Genomic DNA, 18,680 nt, shown 5'->3' on the forward strand with positions numbered 1-18,680 from the left:
CCCTTTCACTATAGCTCTCCCACTCTTTTTCCTGCCCTCCTGTGCAGCAGAGCCACCTAAGGAGCTTGGCTGCTGCTGCCTTCCCCTGATGAGTCATCTCCCCCAACAGTACCCAAAACGGTGTATCTGTTTTGGAGGGAGATGACTGCAGGGGACCCCTGCACTACCTGTCTTCCCTTGCTCTTCCTGATGGTCACCCATTCCCTATCTGGCTGTGTAACCTTTACCTGCGGTGTGACCAACTCACTAAACGTGCTATTCACGACATCCTCAATACGGATGCTCCACAGTGAATCCATCCGCAGCTTCAGTACCGTCATGCGGTTTGACAGGAGCTGCAGCTGGATACACTTGCTGCACATGTAGTTGTCCGGTACACTGGGTCCCTGATTTCCCACATAGTACAGGAGGAGCATGACACAGGTCTGGGCTCTCCCGCCATGACTTAACCCTTAAATTAACCTAATTGATAACAGCGCCAAAGATTTCTTACTGATAAGAAAAGAAAAAGATAAAGAAAAAAGAAAAACTACTCACCAGTCGACCAGCTATTCACTTACCCGCTTGGCTGTGACGTCACACTCGATTTCTTCCTACTTTTTCGCCTTTTGAACCTGAACCCGTTCTCCCTCTGTTGAGCTGCTCTCCTGACTGCTGCCCTTTTATAGGCCTCGTTCTCCCTCTGTTGAGCTGCTCTCCCGACTGCCGCCCATTTTTGGGCTTCGCTGTCCCTCTGTTGAGCTGCTCTCTCGATGAGTATACAGCTAAGTTGCTGAAAATGGTTGTGCTGGGATTAAGTATTCTGGTATTATGCACAATTGAATAATCAGCAAAGAAAATTCTCTAATATTTATATTTGATGCAGATATCCTGTTCCATTACCAGCAGCTCCTGTGGGCCCCAATGACACTGTAGACCCAAGCCATGCAGACCAGAAGGTTCCCAGATTTGTTTCTCAGTCTGTGCTGAGTTATCTGCTCTCAGCAGAGGCAGCAGGTATGGTGCGACTGTTGGCTTAAGAGCCTCGAGTTAGGGAGGAAAACAATCAGTCAGGCTTCCAGTTCCAGGTGAGAATTCAGTTTCCCATGTTGTAATGTGCGCACTTGTGGATATGAGGATGTGGATATGAGGATTGGATTTAGTTGTTATACTGACAAAATGCCTACTGGTACCCATTGTCTCGGCTCTCACATGAAGAATGAGGACTTGGACAGGGTACTGAAGGGTGGCCAGTGGCTGAGGAACTATACCCCAGCATGAGGAAACAAAATTTGCACCTAAAACAAATCACTTCAAAATTAATTCCAGCAGTTAACCAAACTAAATGTTATCAGGGAATTATGCACAAGGAAAGTTTCCAGATAAACTCAAAGGAGAGCTGAAGAGAAATACTTTAGAGCTGTAAGGTAACAGTAGTTGTTCGCTGTTGAACTCTCACCCAGAGAGCTAAGTTTAGTATTCATTCAAACTTAGCAGCCTATTCGTAACTCGGCCTCTTGACGGGGAACTGTATGGTGATGGATTGGGATGGGTGGGAGAAAGGAGGTAAACTGAGGGGGCTATTCGCCCTTTCTGGAATTGAATTGTAGCGGTAAACTGAGTCTCCAATCTTGAATATTGTGTATGAATCAGCTGTGCTTTTATCAAGACTGGACTAGACTAAAGTGACAATGATCAACCATTGGTTAACTTTGTTGCTGAGATAACAGTATTATTGGATTTAAAATTGAAATACGGATTCATTTTGCTTTGGTAGGCGGTATCAAAGCAATGTTGTTTCATAGAATCATAGATATTTACAGCACGGAAGGTGGCCATTCTGACATATCTGTGCCGGCTGACAAAGAGCTATCCAGCCTAATCCCACTTTCCAGCTCTTGGTCCGTAGCCTTGTAGGTTATGGCACTTTAAGTGCATATCCAAGTACTTTTTAAATGTGGTGAGGGTTTCTGCCTCTAACACCCTTTCAGGTAGTGAGTTCCAGACCTCCACCACCCTCTGGATGAAAAAGTTTCCCCTCAAATCCTCTCTAAACCTCCTACAAATTACTTTAAATCTATTCCCCCGGGTTGTTGACCCCTTTGCTAAGAGAAAAGGTCCGTCCTATACACTCTATCCAGGTCCCTCATAATTTTATACACGTCAATTAGGTCTCCCCTCAGCCTCCACTGTTCCAAAGAAAACAAACTCAGCCTATCCAATCTTTCCTCATAGCTAAAATTCTCCAGTCCTGGCAACATCCTTGTAAGTCTCCTCTGTACCCTTTCTAGTGCAATCACATCTTTCCTGTAATGTGGTGACCAGAACTGCACGCAGTACTCTGGCTGTGGACTTTTTGTTTAATGAGGCTTGGTAGCAACACCTTTTGTAAAATATATGTCCTGATGAATATTTTTGAATTACATTTCAGTAACATATTGATTGATGACTCTTGAATCTGACACCATGGGCCCAAGTTTCCACACGATAAAAAACGGGCGCCCCTCCGAGCTGGGCGCCCGTTTTTCGTGCCTAAAACGGCGCCGGAAAAAAAACTCGCGATTCTGGAGAGCCCTGCAGCTCCTTGTCTGTTTGGCGCAGCGCCCAGGGGGGGCGGAGCCTACACTCGCGCCGATTTTGTAAGTGGGAGGGGGCGGGTACTATTTAAATTAGTTTTTTTCCTGCCGGCAACCCTGCGTGTGCGCGTTGGAGCGTTCGCGCACGCGCAGTGTGAAGGAAACATTGGCACTCGGCCATTTTTGTAGTTCTTTGTAGCTGTTTAATTTTTGAACATTTTTTAATAAAAGCACATTGCCATCAGCACATCAGCACTGAGGCTTCCTGCAGCCTTCTCACTGTCTCCTTCCTGCCCGCCGTCTGGAACGGCTTCCTCCCCCCCCCCCCCCGCCCCCCCCCCCCCCCCGCTGCGTTCGGGACCGCCCGCCATCGGGAACGTCTTCCTCCCCCCCCCCCCCGCTGCGTTCGGGCAGGCGGGCGGTCGGTCGGGCGGTCCCGCACTCCCTCCCTCCCGCCCGCCCGCCGTCGGGAACGTCTTCCTCCTCCCCCCCTGCCGTTGGGAACGAACGAACGAACTTGTGAGGCTGGCTGAAGCACTTTCACACAGGTAGGAAGATGGTTTATTTCATCTTTTCTTTGCTTATAAATGTTTATTCAGGTTGGATTTATTTGTATAATATTTGTAGAAGTATAAATAAGGATTTACTGTAGAATTTAATGACTTCCCTTCCCCCCCCTCCCCCCCACCTCGTTCTGGACGCCTAATTTGTAACCTGCGCCTGATTTTTTAATGTGTAGACAAGGTTTTTTCAGTTCTACAAAAATCTTCACTTGCTCCATTCTACTTTAGTTTGGAGTACGTTTTCACTGTGGAAACTTTGAAATCAGGCGTCAGTGGCCGGACACACCCCCTTTTGAAGAAAAAATTCTGTTCCAAAGTAGAACTGTTCTACCTGACTAGAACTGCAGAAAAAAAAATGTGGAGAACTGCGATTTCTAAGTTGTCCGTTCTCCACCAGTTGCTCCTAAAAATCAGGCGCAAATCATGTGGAAACTTGGGCCCTATGACTGGAGCTATAATTTCTTCATTGCCTGTTGTAAATCTGTTCAGTTCAGGTGTTTTATGGCAGTATTGGGAAGAGCAAAGCCATCATTTATGACACTTGCTATTGATTTCATCCCCCACCTAGTCTGTCTCAGGCTGAACCAGACTGCTCATAGCCTTAAGACCCTGTTCAACCCTGATTTGAATTTCAGACTTCATGCTCTTCATCACTAAAACTGCCTACTTCTACCTCCTCAACATTGCCTGCCTCTGCCCCTACTGCAACTCCTGCGCTATATAAAACATTATGCATTCCTTTGTCACCTCAAGAGTATGTCTGCAACCTTTTCCAGTCCTCCACAGGAACCTGTAGCACGAAAAACCTAAGCTGACACTCCAGTGCAATTCTGAGGGAGCGCTGCACTGTCGGAGGTGCCATCTTTCAGATGGGATGTTAAACCGAGGTCCCTCTGCCCTCTCAAGTGGACATAAAAGATCCCATGGCACTATTTCGAAGAAGCACAGAGGAGTTATCCCCAGTGTCCTGGCCAATATTTATCCCTCAATCAACATAAGAAAAAAATAGATTATCTAGTTATTATATTGCTGTTTGTGGGAGCTTGCTTGTGTGCAAATTAGCTGCCACGTTTCCCACATTACAACTAAATTTTTCATTCCTCTTACTCTGGACGTTCCACCTCCCTTCACCCCATTATTGACAGCAGAGTCTTCACCTGCCTGGATCCTACTCTCTGGAATTCTTGCCCTTAACCCTTTCACCTCCACCTCTCTCTCCTTTACAAACTCCTCAAAATCCAACTTTTCAACAAAGCTTTTGTTTACCCTTCCTAATTACTTGTTCCTCGTTCAGAATCCGCTTTCCATACACCAACTGTGAAGTGACTCAAGACATGTTTTAATGTTAAAGGCACTATATCAATGGAAGTTGTTATATTACAATATTTATGACCTGCCATATGGAACTAACCTGCCAAGAGTAGTGTTCCTTTCTGTATAGCACTTTGCCACATAAAAAAGCTGCCAACCAACAATGCACACTGAGCAGTCCCACAGGATGTTCATAGATTAATGGGTTTGGTTATTCCATTCACCTAATACTTTGAAAAAGCTGCAAATAGATCCCCCATTCAAGACAATGGCAATAATCAATCTAAAGACATCAAGGCCTTATTCTGAGGTCTGTCTGGAATGTGCATTTTCTGTAGCTTGCAGAAACAGCTAGTAGTACTTAAACCCCGTGTACACTGTGACCAGCAACTAATCCATGATAGATAAAAATGCTTCTGGTTTATCACATCAGGCAGGCCCACTGGTAGGGAGAATTTGTCACCTAAGCAGAAATTTCTAATTTCTTAGCTGCAGAAACCTGGGAACAGGTTGTCCACACGTTCATTTGGCTGTGGAGACTTTGAATTAAACAATAAATCAAAAGCAAAACACTGTGGATACTGGAATCTGAAATAAAAACAGAAAATGCTGGAAATCTCAGCAGGTCGGGCAACATCTGTGGAGAGAGAAACAGAGTTAAAGTTTCAGGTCGATGACCCTTCGTCAGAACTGGCAAAAGTTTGAAATGTAACAGATTCTTAAGGAAGTGCAAGAAACACTGAAAGAGAGGAGTGGAGGAAAGAACAAAAGAGAAGGTCTGTGATCGGGTGGAAGGCAGGAGAGATTTGAGAGACAAAATGGATGATGGGCCAAATTGAGATGTTAATGGCTCAAGTTAGGAAACAAAAGATTAGTCTAGATAGAGTGTGAACGACGGAATAATTACCAGCCGCCATGGGAAACACAGAAAAAAATAAAAGGGTGGAGGGAACAGGTTGTGGCAGAGGTTGAATTAAATAGGTTGCATTCATATAGTAGTTTGAACAGAATAAAATATCCCAAGGTGCCTCCTGGAAAAGAAAACGATGTCACACAATAATGGGAATTGGGAAAGATGACCAAAAGCATGGTTGAAAAGATAGGCTTCTAGAATGCTTTTAAAAGGTAGAGAGATGAGAACAGTTTTAGTAAGCGGGTTCCAGAGAGTAGAGCAGAGACAGCTTGAAGTCCCTGTCGAGAGTAGAGAGACAAAAGGGATGATGGGCCAAATTCAAATGGTAATGCCAGGAGTTAGAAAAACATTAGTCAAGATAGGGTGTGAATGGCGGGATAATGACCAACTGCTATTGGAGACAAGGAGAAAAAAAGAAAAAAGAAACAAGCTCTGGGGGGAGGCAGGGGGGCGGGGGGTAGAAAGGGAGCCAAAGATTGGCAGTTTCCTTCGGTCTTCGGCCAGTATTGGAGTGTACAAAATTGTGATACAAGGACATATGAACAGTGAAACCAAGTCTCGGGCTGTCACCAGTTACAAGCTATTCTCTTCAGAGTGTTCAAGCTTCTTTTCTAACCATTGATGAAATTTGGATTGCTGTACTGAGGATGTCATGAATAGCACATTTAATGAGTTGGTGACACCACAGGTAATGGTTACTCAGGCAGATAGGGAATGGGTGACCATCAGGCAGAGCAGTGGAAGAAAGGTAATGCAGGGGTCCCCAGCGGTCATCCTGCTCCAAAACAGATACACCATTTTGGGTATTGTTGGGGGGCACGACTCATCAGGGGAAGGCAGCAGCAGCCAAGTTCATGGCCCATCAGCCTCTACTCTTTCACCAGGTCCTTTCTAGCTGTCTTTGGCGATTGTGGATTATTGTGTACACATGCCTCCATTGATTTCCACATTAGAGCTAACTTGAAAAAAGAACCCTTTAATTAAATGGGATAATGTGGCTCTGCTGCACAGGAGGGCAGGAAAAAGAGTGGGAAAGCTATAGTGGTAGGGGATTCTATTGTAAGGGGAATAGATAGGCATTTCTGCGGCCGCAATCGAGACTCCAGGATGATATGTTGCCTCCCCGGTGCAAGACTCAAGGATGTCTCGGAGCGGCTGCAGGATATTTTGGAGGGGGAGTCAGTTCTCGTGCTGCATATAGGTACCAACGATATAGGTAAAAAATGGGATGAGGTCCTACAAGCTGAATTTAGGGAGCTAGGAGTTAAATTAAAAAGCAGGACCTCAAAGGTAGTAATCTCAGGATTGGTACCAGTGCCATGTGCTAGTCAGAGTAGGAATTGCAGGATAGCTCAGATGAATATGTGGCTTGAGGAGTGGTGCAGGAGGGAGGGATTCAAATTCCTGGGACATTGGAATCGGTTCTGGGGGAGGTGGGACCAGTACAAGCCGGACGGTCTGCACCTGGGCAGGACCGGAACCGATGTCCTAGGTGAGTGTTTGCTAGTGCTGTTGGGGAGGAGTTAAACTAATATGGCAGGGGGATGGGAACCTATGCAGGGAGACAGAGGGAAATAAAATGGGGGCAGAAGCAAAAGATAGAAAGAGGAAAAGTAAAGGTGGAGGGCAGAGAAACCCAAGGCAAAAATCAAAAAGGGCCATATTACAGCAAAATTCAAAAGGGACAAAGTGTGTTAAAAAGACAAGCCTGAAGGCTCTATGCCTCAATGCGAGGAATATTTGTAATAAGGTGGATGAATTAACTGCGCAGGCAGCTATTAACGAATATGATATAATTGGGATTATGGAGACATGGCTCCAGGATGACCAAGGCTGGGAACTCAACATCCAGGGTATTCAACATTCAGGAAGGATAGACAAAAAGGAAAAGGAGGTGGGGTAGCGTTGCTGGTTAAAGAGGAAATTAATGCAATAGTAAGGAAGGACATTAGCTTGGATGAGGTGGAATCTGTATGGGTAGAGCTGCGGAATACCAAAAGACAGAAAACGCTAATGGGAGTCGTGTACAGACCACCAAACAGTAGTAGTGACGTTGGGGACAACATCAAACCAAGAAATTAGGGATGCGTGCAATAAAGGTACAGCAGTTATCATGGCGACTTTAATCTACACATAGATTGGGCTAACCAAACTGGTAGCAAACGGTGGAGGAGGATTTCCTGGAGTGTATTCGGGATGGTTTTCGAGACCAATATGTCGAGGAACCAACTAGAGGGCTGGCCATTCTAGACTGGGTGATGTGTAATGAGAAAAGACAAATTAGCAATCTTGTTGTATAACTTCGATGGTATGAGACGTGAATTGGCTAGAACAGACAGGCGAATGATACTTAAAGGGTTGACAGTGGATAGGCAATGGCAAACATTTAAGGATCACATGGATGAACTTCAACAATTGTACATCCCTGTCTGGAGTAAAAGTAAAACGGGGAACGTGGCTCAACCATGGCTAACAAGGGAAATTAGGGATAGTGTTAAATCCAAGGAAGACATATAAATTGGCCAGAAAAAGCAGCAAACCTGAGGACTGGGAGAAATTTAGAATTCAGCAGAGGGGGACAAAGGGTTTAATTAGGAGGGGGAAAATTGCGTATGAGAGGAAGCTTGCTGGGAACATAAAAACTGACTGCAAAAGCTTCTATGGATATGTGAAGAGAAAAAGATTAGTGAAGACAAACATAGGTCCCTTGTAGTCAGAATCAGGTGAATTTATAATGGGGAACAAAGAAATGGCAGACCAATTGAACAAATACTTTGATTCTGTCTTCACGAAGGAAGACACAAATAACCTTCTGGAAATACTAGGGGACCGAGGGTCTAGCGAGAAGGAGGAACTGAAGGAAATCCTTATTAGTCAGGAAATTGTGCAAGGGAAATTGATGGGATTGAAGGCCAATAAATCCCCAGGGCCTGACCGTCTGCATCCCAGAGTACTTAAGGAAGTGGCCCAAGAAATCGTGGATGAATTGGTGATCATTTTCCAACAGTATATCGACTCTGGATCAGTTTCTATGTACTGGAGGGTAGCTAATGTAACCCCACTTTTTAAAAAAGGAGGGAGAGAGAAAAAAGGGAATTATAGACCGGTTAGCCTGACATCAATAGTGGGGAAAATGTTGGAATCAATCATTAAGGATGAAATAACAGCGCATTTGGAAAGCAGTGACAGGATCGGTCCAAGTCAGCATGGATTTATGAAAGGGAAATCATGCTTGACAAATCTTCTCGAATTTTTTTGAGGATGTAACTAGTGGAATGGACAAGGGAGAACCAGTGGATGTGGTGTATTTGGACTTTCAAAAGGCTTTTGACAAGGTCCCACACAAGAGATTGGTGTGCAAAATTAAAGCACATGGTATTGGGGGTAATGTATTGACGTGGATAGAGAACTGGTTGGCAGACAGGAAGCAGAGAGTTGGGATAAACGGGTCCTTTTCAGAATGGCAGGCAGTGACTAGTGGGGTGCTGCAGGGCTCAGTGCTGGGACCCCAGCTATTTACAATATACATCAATGATTTAGATGAAGGAATTGAGTGTAATATCTCCAAGTTTGCAGATGACACTAAGCTGGGTGGCGGTGTGAGCTGTGAGGAGGATGCTAAGAGGCTGCAGGGTGACTTGGACAGGTTAGGTGAATGGACAAATGCATGGCAGGTGCAGTATAATGTGGATAAATGTGAGGTTATCCACTTTGGGGGCAAAAACATGAAGGCAGAATATTATCTGAATGGCGGCAGATTAGGAAAAGAGGAGGTGCAATGAGACCTGGGTGTCATGGTGCATCAGTCGTTGAAAGTTGGCATGCAGGTACAGCAGGCGGTGAAGAAGGCAAATGGCATGTTGACCTTCATAGCTAGGGGGTTTGAGTATAGGAGCAGGGAGGTCTTACTGCAGTTGTACAGGGCCTTGGTGAGGCCTCATCTGGGATATTGTGTTCAGTTTTGGCCTGCTAATCTGAGGAAGGACGTGCTTGCTATTGAGGGAGTGCAGCGAAGGTTCACCAGACTGATTCCCGGAATGGCAGGACTGACATATGAGGAGAGACTGGATCGACTGGGCCTGTATTCACTGGAGTTTAGAAGAATAAGACAGGATCTCATAGAAACACATAAAATTCTGATGGGACTGGACAGGTTAAATGCAGGAAGAATGTTCCCGATGTTGGGGAAGTCCAGAACCGGGGGTCACAGTCTAAGGATAAAGGGTAAGCCATTTAGGACTGAGATGAGGAGAAACTTCTTCACTCAGAGAATTGTTAACCTGTGGAATTCTCTACCACAGAGAGTTGTTGATGCCAGTTCATTGGATATATTCAAGAGGGAGTTAGATATCGCTCTTGTGGCTAAAGGGATCAAGGAGTATGGAGAGAAAGCAGGAAAGGGGTACTGAGGTGAATGTTCAGCCATGATCTTATTGAATGGTGGTGCAGACTCGAAGGGCCGAATGGCCTACTCCTGCACCTATTTTCTATGTTTCTATCTACATTAGGACAGATGCTGTAATTTACCACTTTTTCTATAAACACGCACACGTCGTCAGATTCATAATAACATCACTGAATTGGTCTTCCATCCTGACCATTCAGGAAGAACAACTGTGTTGAATATTTTGTTGAAAAAAATCATGAAATGATTTTTAGAATGTCGGAAAACATTAACTTTGAGTTCAGAAGCCTTGTGAGTAATCCCTGACCGACGCTTCAAGTTTGTGGGGGAGGGAACAAATATAGAACATGTTTCACATTTATAGTTGTATTTATTTGTTGTGCTACTATTAGTGGAAGTCTTCCTGCCAAAACACAGCTTGTTGTTAAAAGATCCACAAATGTAACTGTTGGTGATTGATAAGATTATATTGGATGTCTTTGATGCTTCTTGTAGCAGTCTTGTCAGACTGTACAGTATCTGTGTCCAAAAGAAAACTTCACACATATGTTCAGTCTTTACTGAGGTTGGCACTACTGTCGGGGTAATTGTAATAACATTCCTCAAAGTATTTCCAGCTGTTATTTTTGAAGCCAATCCAAGGGATTTCCTATTAATCTCTGGCAAAACATTGCCAGAAGTTCTAGTCCCCATGAAAAAAATTTTTTTTCCTCTATGGCAATGAGTACTGGATCACAATGTTCTGATTAACAGTTCACAAACATTCAGTGTGAAGCCACATTGCAAAATACTGGATGCACTTGAAAATTGATTAACTATTTCTGAAAGCTCATTTAAATTTCCATTATATCAACAGAGATAGTTTGTGAGGTAACCAATGGATATTTTACACAGGAGGGCCAATTTGATCAGCTGGAGAGGACTGGAGAATTGCAAATGTTGCACCCTTGTTCAAAAAAGGGTGTAATGATAAACCCAGCAACTATAGGCCAGTCAATTTAACCTCGGTAGTGGGGAAGCTTTTAGAAACAATAATTAGGGACAAAATTAACAGTCACTTGGACAATTGTGGATTAATTAAGGAAAGCCAGCACGGATTTGTCAAATCATGTTTAACGAACTTGATCGAGTTTTTTGATGAGGTAACAGAGAGGGTTGATGAGAGCAATGTGGTTGACATGGTATACATGGATTTCCAAAAGGTGTTCGACAAAGTGTCACATAATAGGCTTGCCAGCAAAGTTGAAGCCCATGGAATAAAAGGGACAGTGGCAGCTTGGCTACAAAATTGGCTGTGACAGGAAAGAGAAAGTAGTGGGGGACGGTTGTTTTTCAGACATGAGGAAGGTATACAGTGGTGTTCCCCAGGGGTCGGTACTAGGACCACTGCTTTTCTTGATATATAGGAATGATTTGGTTGTAGGTGTACAGGGCACAATTTCAAAATTTGCAGATGACACAAAACTTATAGTGAACAGTGAGGAGGATAGTGATAGACTTCAAGAGGACATAGACAAGCTAGTAGAAAGGGCGGACACGTGGCAGAATAAATTTAACGCAGAAAAGTGCGAAGTGATACATTTTGGTAGAAAGAATGAGGAGAGCAAATATATTCTAAATGGTACAATCCTAAAGGGGATGCAAGAACAGAAAGACCTGGGGGTATATGCACACAAATCATTGAAGGTGGCAGGGCAGGTTGAGAAAGCAGTTGATACGGGATCCTGAGCTTCATGAATAGAGGTATAGAGTACAAAAGCGTGGAAATTATGATGAACATTTATAAAACACTGGTTCGGCCTCAACTGGAGTACTGTGTCCAATTCTGGGCACCGCACTTTAGGAAGAATGTGAAGGCCTTAGAGGGGGTGCAGAAAAGATTTACAAGAATTATTCCAGGGATGAGGGACTTCAGTTACGTGGATAGTTTAACAGCACTAAGGCAGTGCAGGGGTGGAGAGAGATGACGGAGAGGTAGAGCTGCCATCAGCATACATCGCGAAATTGGCCCCCTATGTGTGTGATGCAACTTGCGATATTTTTTACTCTGCTTTCAACACTATCCTGATGAGGGATCGTAGCTGAGATTTGGTGGGTGATCGTGACGGAGGTTCAGTAAATGTTTGGTGCGGAGGTGTGGCGGGAGATCGTGGCGGAGGTGCGGCGAGTGTTTTCGTGGCGGAGGAGCGGTGAGGGATCGTGGCGGAGGTGCGGTGAATGTTTGTGGCGGAGAAGCAGCGAGAGATCGTGGCGGAGGTGCGGTGAATGAGGGCACGGGACCCAGAAGAGTCGAGGTCCCGGGGCAGCACAGGCCTGCCCACACTGCGATATGTGTGCACACTAGGTCCGTGCAGCAGAGCAGATCTCCAGTCATCCTGGTTAACCCTTGTCACTAGATAAAAGCCTAGCTTTGTCAAGCCCGTGTGGTGGCTGGTGTGCAACGGTCACCATACGTTAAAAAAATCCACGCACAGGCATCTTCCACTCCTTCAATTGGAGTTCAGGACTGGAACATCGGGTCCTTCATTGAACATCTATGAAACATCTATGAACTCATGTGGAAACAAGTCATCCTCATTCAAGGGACCGCCTACGATATGGTGATGGTTGCAGCAACCAATAACAGAAGATGTGAGCACTGTGGGAGAACAAGGTCAATCATGAATGGCTGGATGTTTGGAGGAATGCCAGTTTACAGCGAGGGACCTCCCTGGTATGATCACAGGGCGTTCAGTAATAGAAGGACTTAAACGATAGAGTGGTGCTTATCCTCGTACAAGGATTGTGTGACTGAGCTGTGTTTGAGCATTTCTATCTATTTGCTGCTTGATTGTGGTGTGATGGAATCTGTTTAGAGACAAACTCAATAAGCTCACTACTACGTATGCTACTGGACTTATTCAAGGATTGGCCATTTAAAGATGTGATACTTTTTACTTAATTAAAAAAAAACTTGCAAGTGCTGAATTTAATTTTCATATATTTCACTTAAAATGAAATTTGATTGAGACATACCAACAATTATAGAGCTGATCTTCACATATTTACTAAATACCTCAAGCCTGCATGATAAAGGATAGTTGAAAACTGATTTGCTTTCAAGGTGTAAGCTGCAATTTCTTGACCCGAAATATTGTTGAGTGTTTAAAACAAAAATATCAAAGTCAACATTGATGAAACGTTCAAGGCATATTGGTAATTTGTTTTTTTATATTTTAGGTTACAACCATCCTGCACTAATCAAATTGCTGCAGAATCCAAACAATCTGGTAAGTATGATTTTTTTTTGATGGCCCCTATTCATTTTCTTGCCCTCTTTAGGGCACAGTGCACCAGTGCCTTGCTGAGAGGCTGGGCAGTCAACTATAAGGCCCGAATTTTTGCAGGGCCGATGATGGTCTACACACAGAGTACGCCATCGTAAGCCTTGTAAAAGATACTGCAAGTTCCGGTATTCCTCATGCGCTGCACATGCGTGCAAACCCAGAACCTGTGATCTATCAAAATTCACCACAACATCTACCGCACCAACCCACAAATCACTTTTCCTGGTGCAGTGTTGGACTATTTGTAAAACTACATGACAACAGTGACTACACTCCAAAAGTACTTAATTGACTGTAAAACGCTTTGAGAAGTCCAGTGGTCATGAAAGACACTATATAAATGCAAGTCTTTAAGAACATAAGAAATAGGAGCAGGAGTAGGCCATTTGACCCCTCGAACCTGCTCCGCCATTTAATAATATCATGGCCGATCTGATCATGGGCCCAGTTCCACTTCCCTGCCCACTCCCCATAACCCATTATTCCTTTATCGCTCAAAAATCTGTCTATCTCCGTCTTAAATATATTCAATGACCTAGCCTCCACAGCTCTCTGGGGCAGAGAATTCCATCGATTTACAACCCTCTGAGAGAAGCAATTCCTCCTCATCTCACTTTTAAATTGGCGGCCCCTTATTCTGAGACTATGGCCCCTAGTTCTAGTTTCCCCTATAAGTGGAAATATCCTCTTTGCATCCACCTTGTCAAGCCCTCACATTATCTTATATATTTCAATAAGATCACCTCTCATTCTTCTGAACTCCAATGAGTATAGTCCCAACCTACTCAACCTATCTTCATAAATCAACCCCCTCATCTCCGGAATCAACCTAGGGAACCTTCTCTGAACAGCCTCCAATGCAAGTATATCCTTCCTTAAAAACAGGGACCAAAACCGCACGCAGTACTCTAGGTGTGGCATCACCAATACACTGTACAGTTGTAACAGGCTGCTTTTATACTCTATCCCCCTTGCAAAAAGGCCAACATTTCATTTGTCTTTACTTGCTGTACCTGCATACTAACATTTTGTGTTTCATGCACAAGGACCCCCAGGTCTCTCTGTACTGAAGCAATTTGCAATTTTTCTCCATTTAAATTATAATTTGCTTTTCTATTTTTTCTGCCAAAGTGGATAACCTCACATTTTCCCACATTATACTCCATCGGCCAAAAAGTTGCCCATTCTTTTAGCCTGTCTATATGCCTTTACAGATTTTTTGTGTCCTCCTCACCATTTGCTTTCCCACCCATTTTTGTATCATCAACAAACTTGGCTACATTACACTCAGCCCCTTCATCCAAGTCATTAATATAGATTGTAAATAGTTGAGGCGCCAGCACTGATCCCTGTGGCAACCCACTAGCTACTATTTGCCAACTGGAAAATGACCCATTTATCCCGACTCTGTTTTCTGTTAGTTAGCCAATCCTCAATCCATGCTAATATTTTACCTTCAACCCCGTGAACATTTATCTTGTGCAGTAACCTTTTATGTGGCACCTTATCGAATGCCTTCTGGAAATCCAAATACACCACATCCACTGGTTCCCCCTTATCCACCCTACTCATTACATCCTCAAAGAACTCCAGCAAATTTTTCAAACATGATTTCCCTTTCACAAAACCATGTTGACTCTGCTTGATGCATCCACTATCTCTGCAACCACTTCTTTTAGGACCTTAGGATGCATGCCATCAGGTCCAGGGGACTTGTCCGCCTTTAGTCCCATTATTTTACTGTGTACTACTTCTTTCTTTACTGCCCAGCAAATGCCCACAAACCCCTTACGCCTGCTAGGGCCTGCTTTCACCAGCATAAGGGTTAATATAAATGTTAAATAAAAATATTTTAATATAAAATCATCCACAAACATTTTTTTTAATTATGTAAATTTTGGCCCAGATTAAAATATTTAAAAGTAATTTTCAAAAAATTTAATTTCTGTTGTAAATGCTTCATTAAAGGGACTTTTAATTAGATGTGACAATGGGAACATTTATTTTTATTCCTGTTGTGTAAATTATTTAATTATTTGGGGATTCTTCATATGCTAATTGGGATACCATGTGATCCCAGGGACGCTTCGAACTGCCTGCGTCCCTGGGATCCGTGGGCCTTTACGCAGGTGTAATCCTGCAGGCCCAGGACCCGACATCTCTGAAGCCCGGGCACCAGCAGATAGATTCATATTTTTGGGCGGGGTCAGAGGCGTACTCTAGAGGTACGCCTCCGACCGCAAATTCCAGCCCGTTGCTCTGCCAGTACAGCCAAAAGCTAATAAGCACCATGTTTAGAACCATGGGTAAATCACCCTCAATCCTTTTGTCTGGCCTTTCCTTGATGCCCCTCATGATAGAACACATGGATTAAGAAGGTACTATTTGGAGAAATGGGGCCCACAACCCTGTATTCTACCACCCTATGATGGTACATCAACACACTGCATCACCCAGTATTTTTATTTCTAAATTAAAACTGAATTTAATTGGGATCTTCCAGATTTCTACTTCCTTTTGTCAGTTTAAAACAAAAAGCATATTTTACTGCTTCGTGTATGAATGGGGAAATGCATGTTCAGTACATGTATGTCAGACCTCTGGCCCAAATGATTAAGGAATTAAAAAAAGCAAATAGAAATTTCAGAACTATTCCCTTACTACCAAGTTGGAGATTGCAATCTGGGCATTAAAACGTATAAATTACATAGAGTAGTGTAGTTATGGCACTGGACTAGTAACCCAGAGGTTACGAGTTGAATTCCCAACAGACCAAGTTATGAAATTGAATTCAAAGTCACTGGTAATTTACGGGCAAGCACCAGGATACCTGAAAGCTGCCGTATTATTAAAAAATCCGATTAATGTGCCTCAGGGAACGGAACCAACCCCTCCTGCATGGTCTGACCTACACATGACTCCAGTCCAAACTACAAGGTTGACCCAATACCAGGGGTGATTTTAACTCTACTTTGGGCAGAATGGGAAAAGCGTCCAGGTTACTTACCCAGTGAATGGCCGCAAGGAATCCATCCTTCCAAATTTTAACCTGCTTTACTGAGCAGATATGGAAACCCTCCCAAAGCCAACAGATTCCTTCTTTACACATACAATTTTAACTGGGGGACTGAGTGAGAAAGGCACTGTGGTTTTTCCACCAGGTAAAAACAGCGGAAAAAGGAGACATGGCCAGAAGAGGCCCAAACAAGGCCTCGCAAGGAAAGCTTGGGCCCTCCCTGCCGTGGACTTTGCCCCTTACTGAGCACAACAGCCCCGCGAGACAGCCTTGGCAGGCAGCCTCCAGGCCACACCATTTTCCACTGACTTCCCACCTGTTTCTAGCAAGATATTGGCCGGCAGGATTTAAATGAGGCCCAGATGTTAAAATAGACCAAACTTCATTTCTATAGCAACGGGTGAGTTTCTAGCTCACCTCATTACCCACCTGCCCAAAACCCACCCTGTACTACCACCACCACAGCACTTAAAGAAGAAAGCAGGGAAAAGAAATTGGCTAAGTGACATGAAACAGAGAGTAGTGGTGAACAGTTGTTTTTCAGACTGGAGGAAGGTATACAGTGGTGTTCCCCAGGGTCGGTTCTAGGACCACTGCTTTTCTTGATATATAGTAATGATTTGGATGTGGTGTACAGGGCATGACTTCAAAATTTGCAGATGACACAAAACTTGGAAGTATAGTGATCAGTGAGGAGGATAGGGAAACACTTCAAAAAGACATAGGCAGGCTGGTGGAATGGGCGGACATGTGGCAGATGAAGTTTAACGCATAAAAGTGTGAAATGATACATTTTGGTAGGAAGAACGAGAAACTAAAGGGTATAGTGCAGGAACAGGGAGACCTGGGGGTATATGTGCACAAATCATTGAAAGTGGCAGGGTAGGTTGAGAAAGCAGTTAAATAGTATACGGGATTCTGGGCTTTATAAATAGAGGCATAGAGTACAAAAGCAAGGACGTTATGATGAATCTTTATAAAACACTAGTTCGGCTACAACTGGGGCATTACGTCCAATTCTTTAGGAAAGATTTGAAGGCTTTAGAGAGGACACAGAAAAGGTTTACAAGCATGGTTCGAGGGCTGAGGGACTTCAATTACGTAGGTAGACTGGAGAAGCTGGGGTTGTTCTCCTTAGATCAGGGAAGATTGAGAGGAGATTTGATAGAGGTGTTCAAAATTATGAGGGGTCTAGACAGAGTAGATAAAGAGAAACTCTTTCCATTGGCAGAAAGGTCGAGAACCAGAGGACACAGATTTAAGGTGATTGGCAGAAGATTCAAAGGCGACATAAGGGAAAACTTTTTTACACAGCGAGTGGTTAGGATCTGGAATGCACTACTTGAAAGGGCAGTGGAGGCAGATTCAATTGTGGCTTTCAAAAGGGAATTAAATAATACCTGAAGGAAAAAGAATTGCAGGGCTACGGGGAAAGGACGGGGAGTGGGACTAGCTGAAGTGCTCTTACAGAGAGCCGGCACAGGCTCGACGGGCCGAATGGTCTCCTTCTGTGCTGTAACCATTCTATGATTTATGCAAAATGCAGCATTACAAATTATTTTTTCCAACATTGATGCTTGCTCAGTATGTGCAATAAGTCTAATCGCATTGCAAAAGACAAGAAGACATTAATAAAGTTACAGAATGGGCATGTAATTGGCAAATGAATTGTAATAGAGATAAGTGAGAGATGTTACACTTTGCTCGGAAGAATGAGGGGCCGCATACTGTTTGGTGAAGGGGGAGGGGTGAGACCATGGAAGGATTTGAAAACAAAGATGAGAATTCTAAAATCGAGGCTTTGCCAGAACACTGAGCCATTGTAGGTCAGCGAGCACATGGGTGATGGGAGAACAGAACTTGTGGGTGTTAGGATAAGAGCATCAGATTTTTGGATGAACCCAAGCTTCTGGAGGGTGAAAGATGGGAGGCCGGTTAGGAAAGCATTGGAATAGACTCCAAAAGAACAAATGGTGGGGGGGGGGGAAATGGAGAAACTTTTTCTTACACTGAGGGTTCTCAGGGCATGAATGCGGTATCAGAAGCAGCGGTGGGAGCAGAATTCATATCAGCTTTTTAAAAGGGAAGTGGGTAAATACTTGAAGAGGGGAAAATAACTTAAAGGATATGTCAAAGGGCAGGGAAATGGAACTAAATGGCAAGTTCTTTCAGAGAGCTAGCATGATGATAATGGAGCAATGACTTCCTTCTATATAATTGTACCACACTCAATGGAATGCTTTGAGTGGACAGTTTGGAAAAGGTTGCCGTGCAACGTTATTGCGAAAAAAATGATTTAGATGTCTCAACTAGGAGAGACCATCACAGTTACATTAAATGTATTGAGAAATTTATGTAAAGGGCCAAGGCCTATGGGTCAGAATATCATGAAGATTGAAAAGAGTACGACATAAGACAAGATACTTGAGTTTTAAAAAGATTCTGTGCAGAAGGCTGAGGGAGATAAGTTCCACAGCTCTGAGATTTCAACACTGAAGTTACAGGGAGAAGAAAAAAAACGCGTGGTGTGACACTTTGAAGCTTAGGAGGAACAATAGAGCAATGCTCACAGAAACCATGACCATTGTAGT

General features: G+C 43.8%; 1 protein-coding gene across 4 annotated transcripts in view; it reads left to right on the plus strand.

Moving 5' to 3' along the window:
- abat (4-aminobutyrate aminotransferase) overlaps positions 1-18,680 on the plus strand; it is a 287,947-nt gene that overhangs the window by 211,227 nt on the left and 58,040 nt on the right. For all 4 annotated transcript variants that reach the window (XM_070900891.1, XM_070900892.1, XM_070900890.1 and 1 more), the window contains one exon: positions 12,967-13,016. In XM_070900891.1, the coding sequence (XP_070756992.1) occupies positions 12,967-13,016 (50 nt within the window). The remainder of the gene's footprint in view (positions 1-12,966; positions 13,017-18,680) is intronic.

The sequence above is a fragment of the Pristiophorus japonicus genome, chromosome 15, assembly GCF_044704955.1.
Source record: "Pristiophorus japonicus isolate sPriJap1 chromosome 15, sPriJap1.hap1, whole genome shotgun sequence".
Classification (NCBI taxonomy): Eukaryota; Metazoa; Chordata; class Chondrichthyes; family Pristiophoridae; genus Pristiophorus; species Pristiophorus japonicus.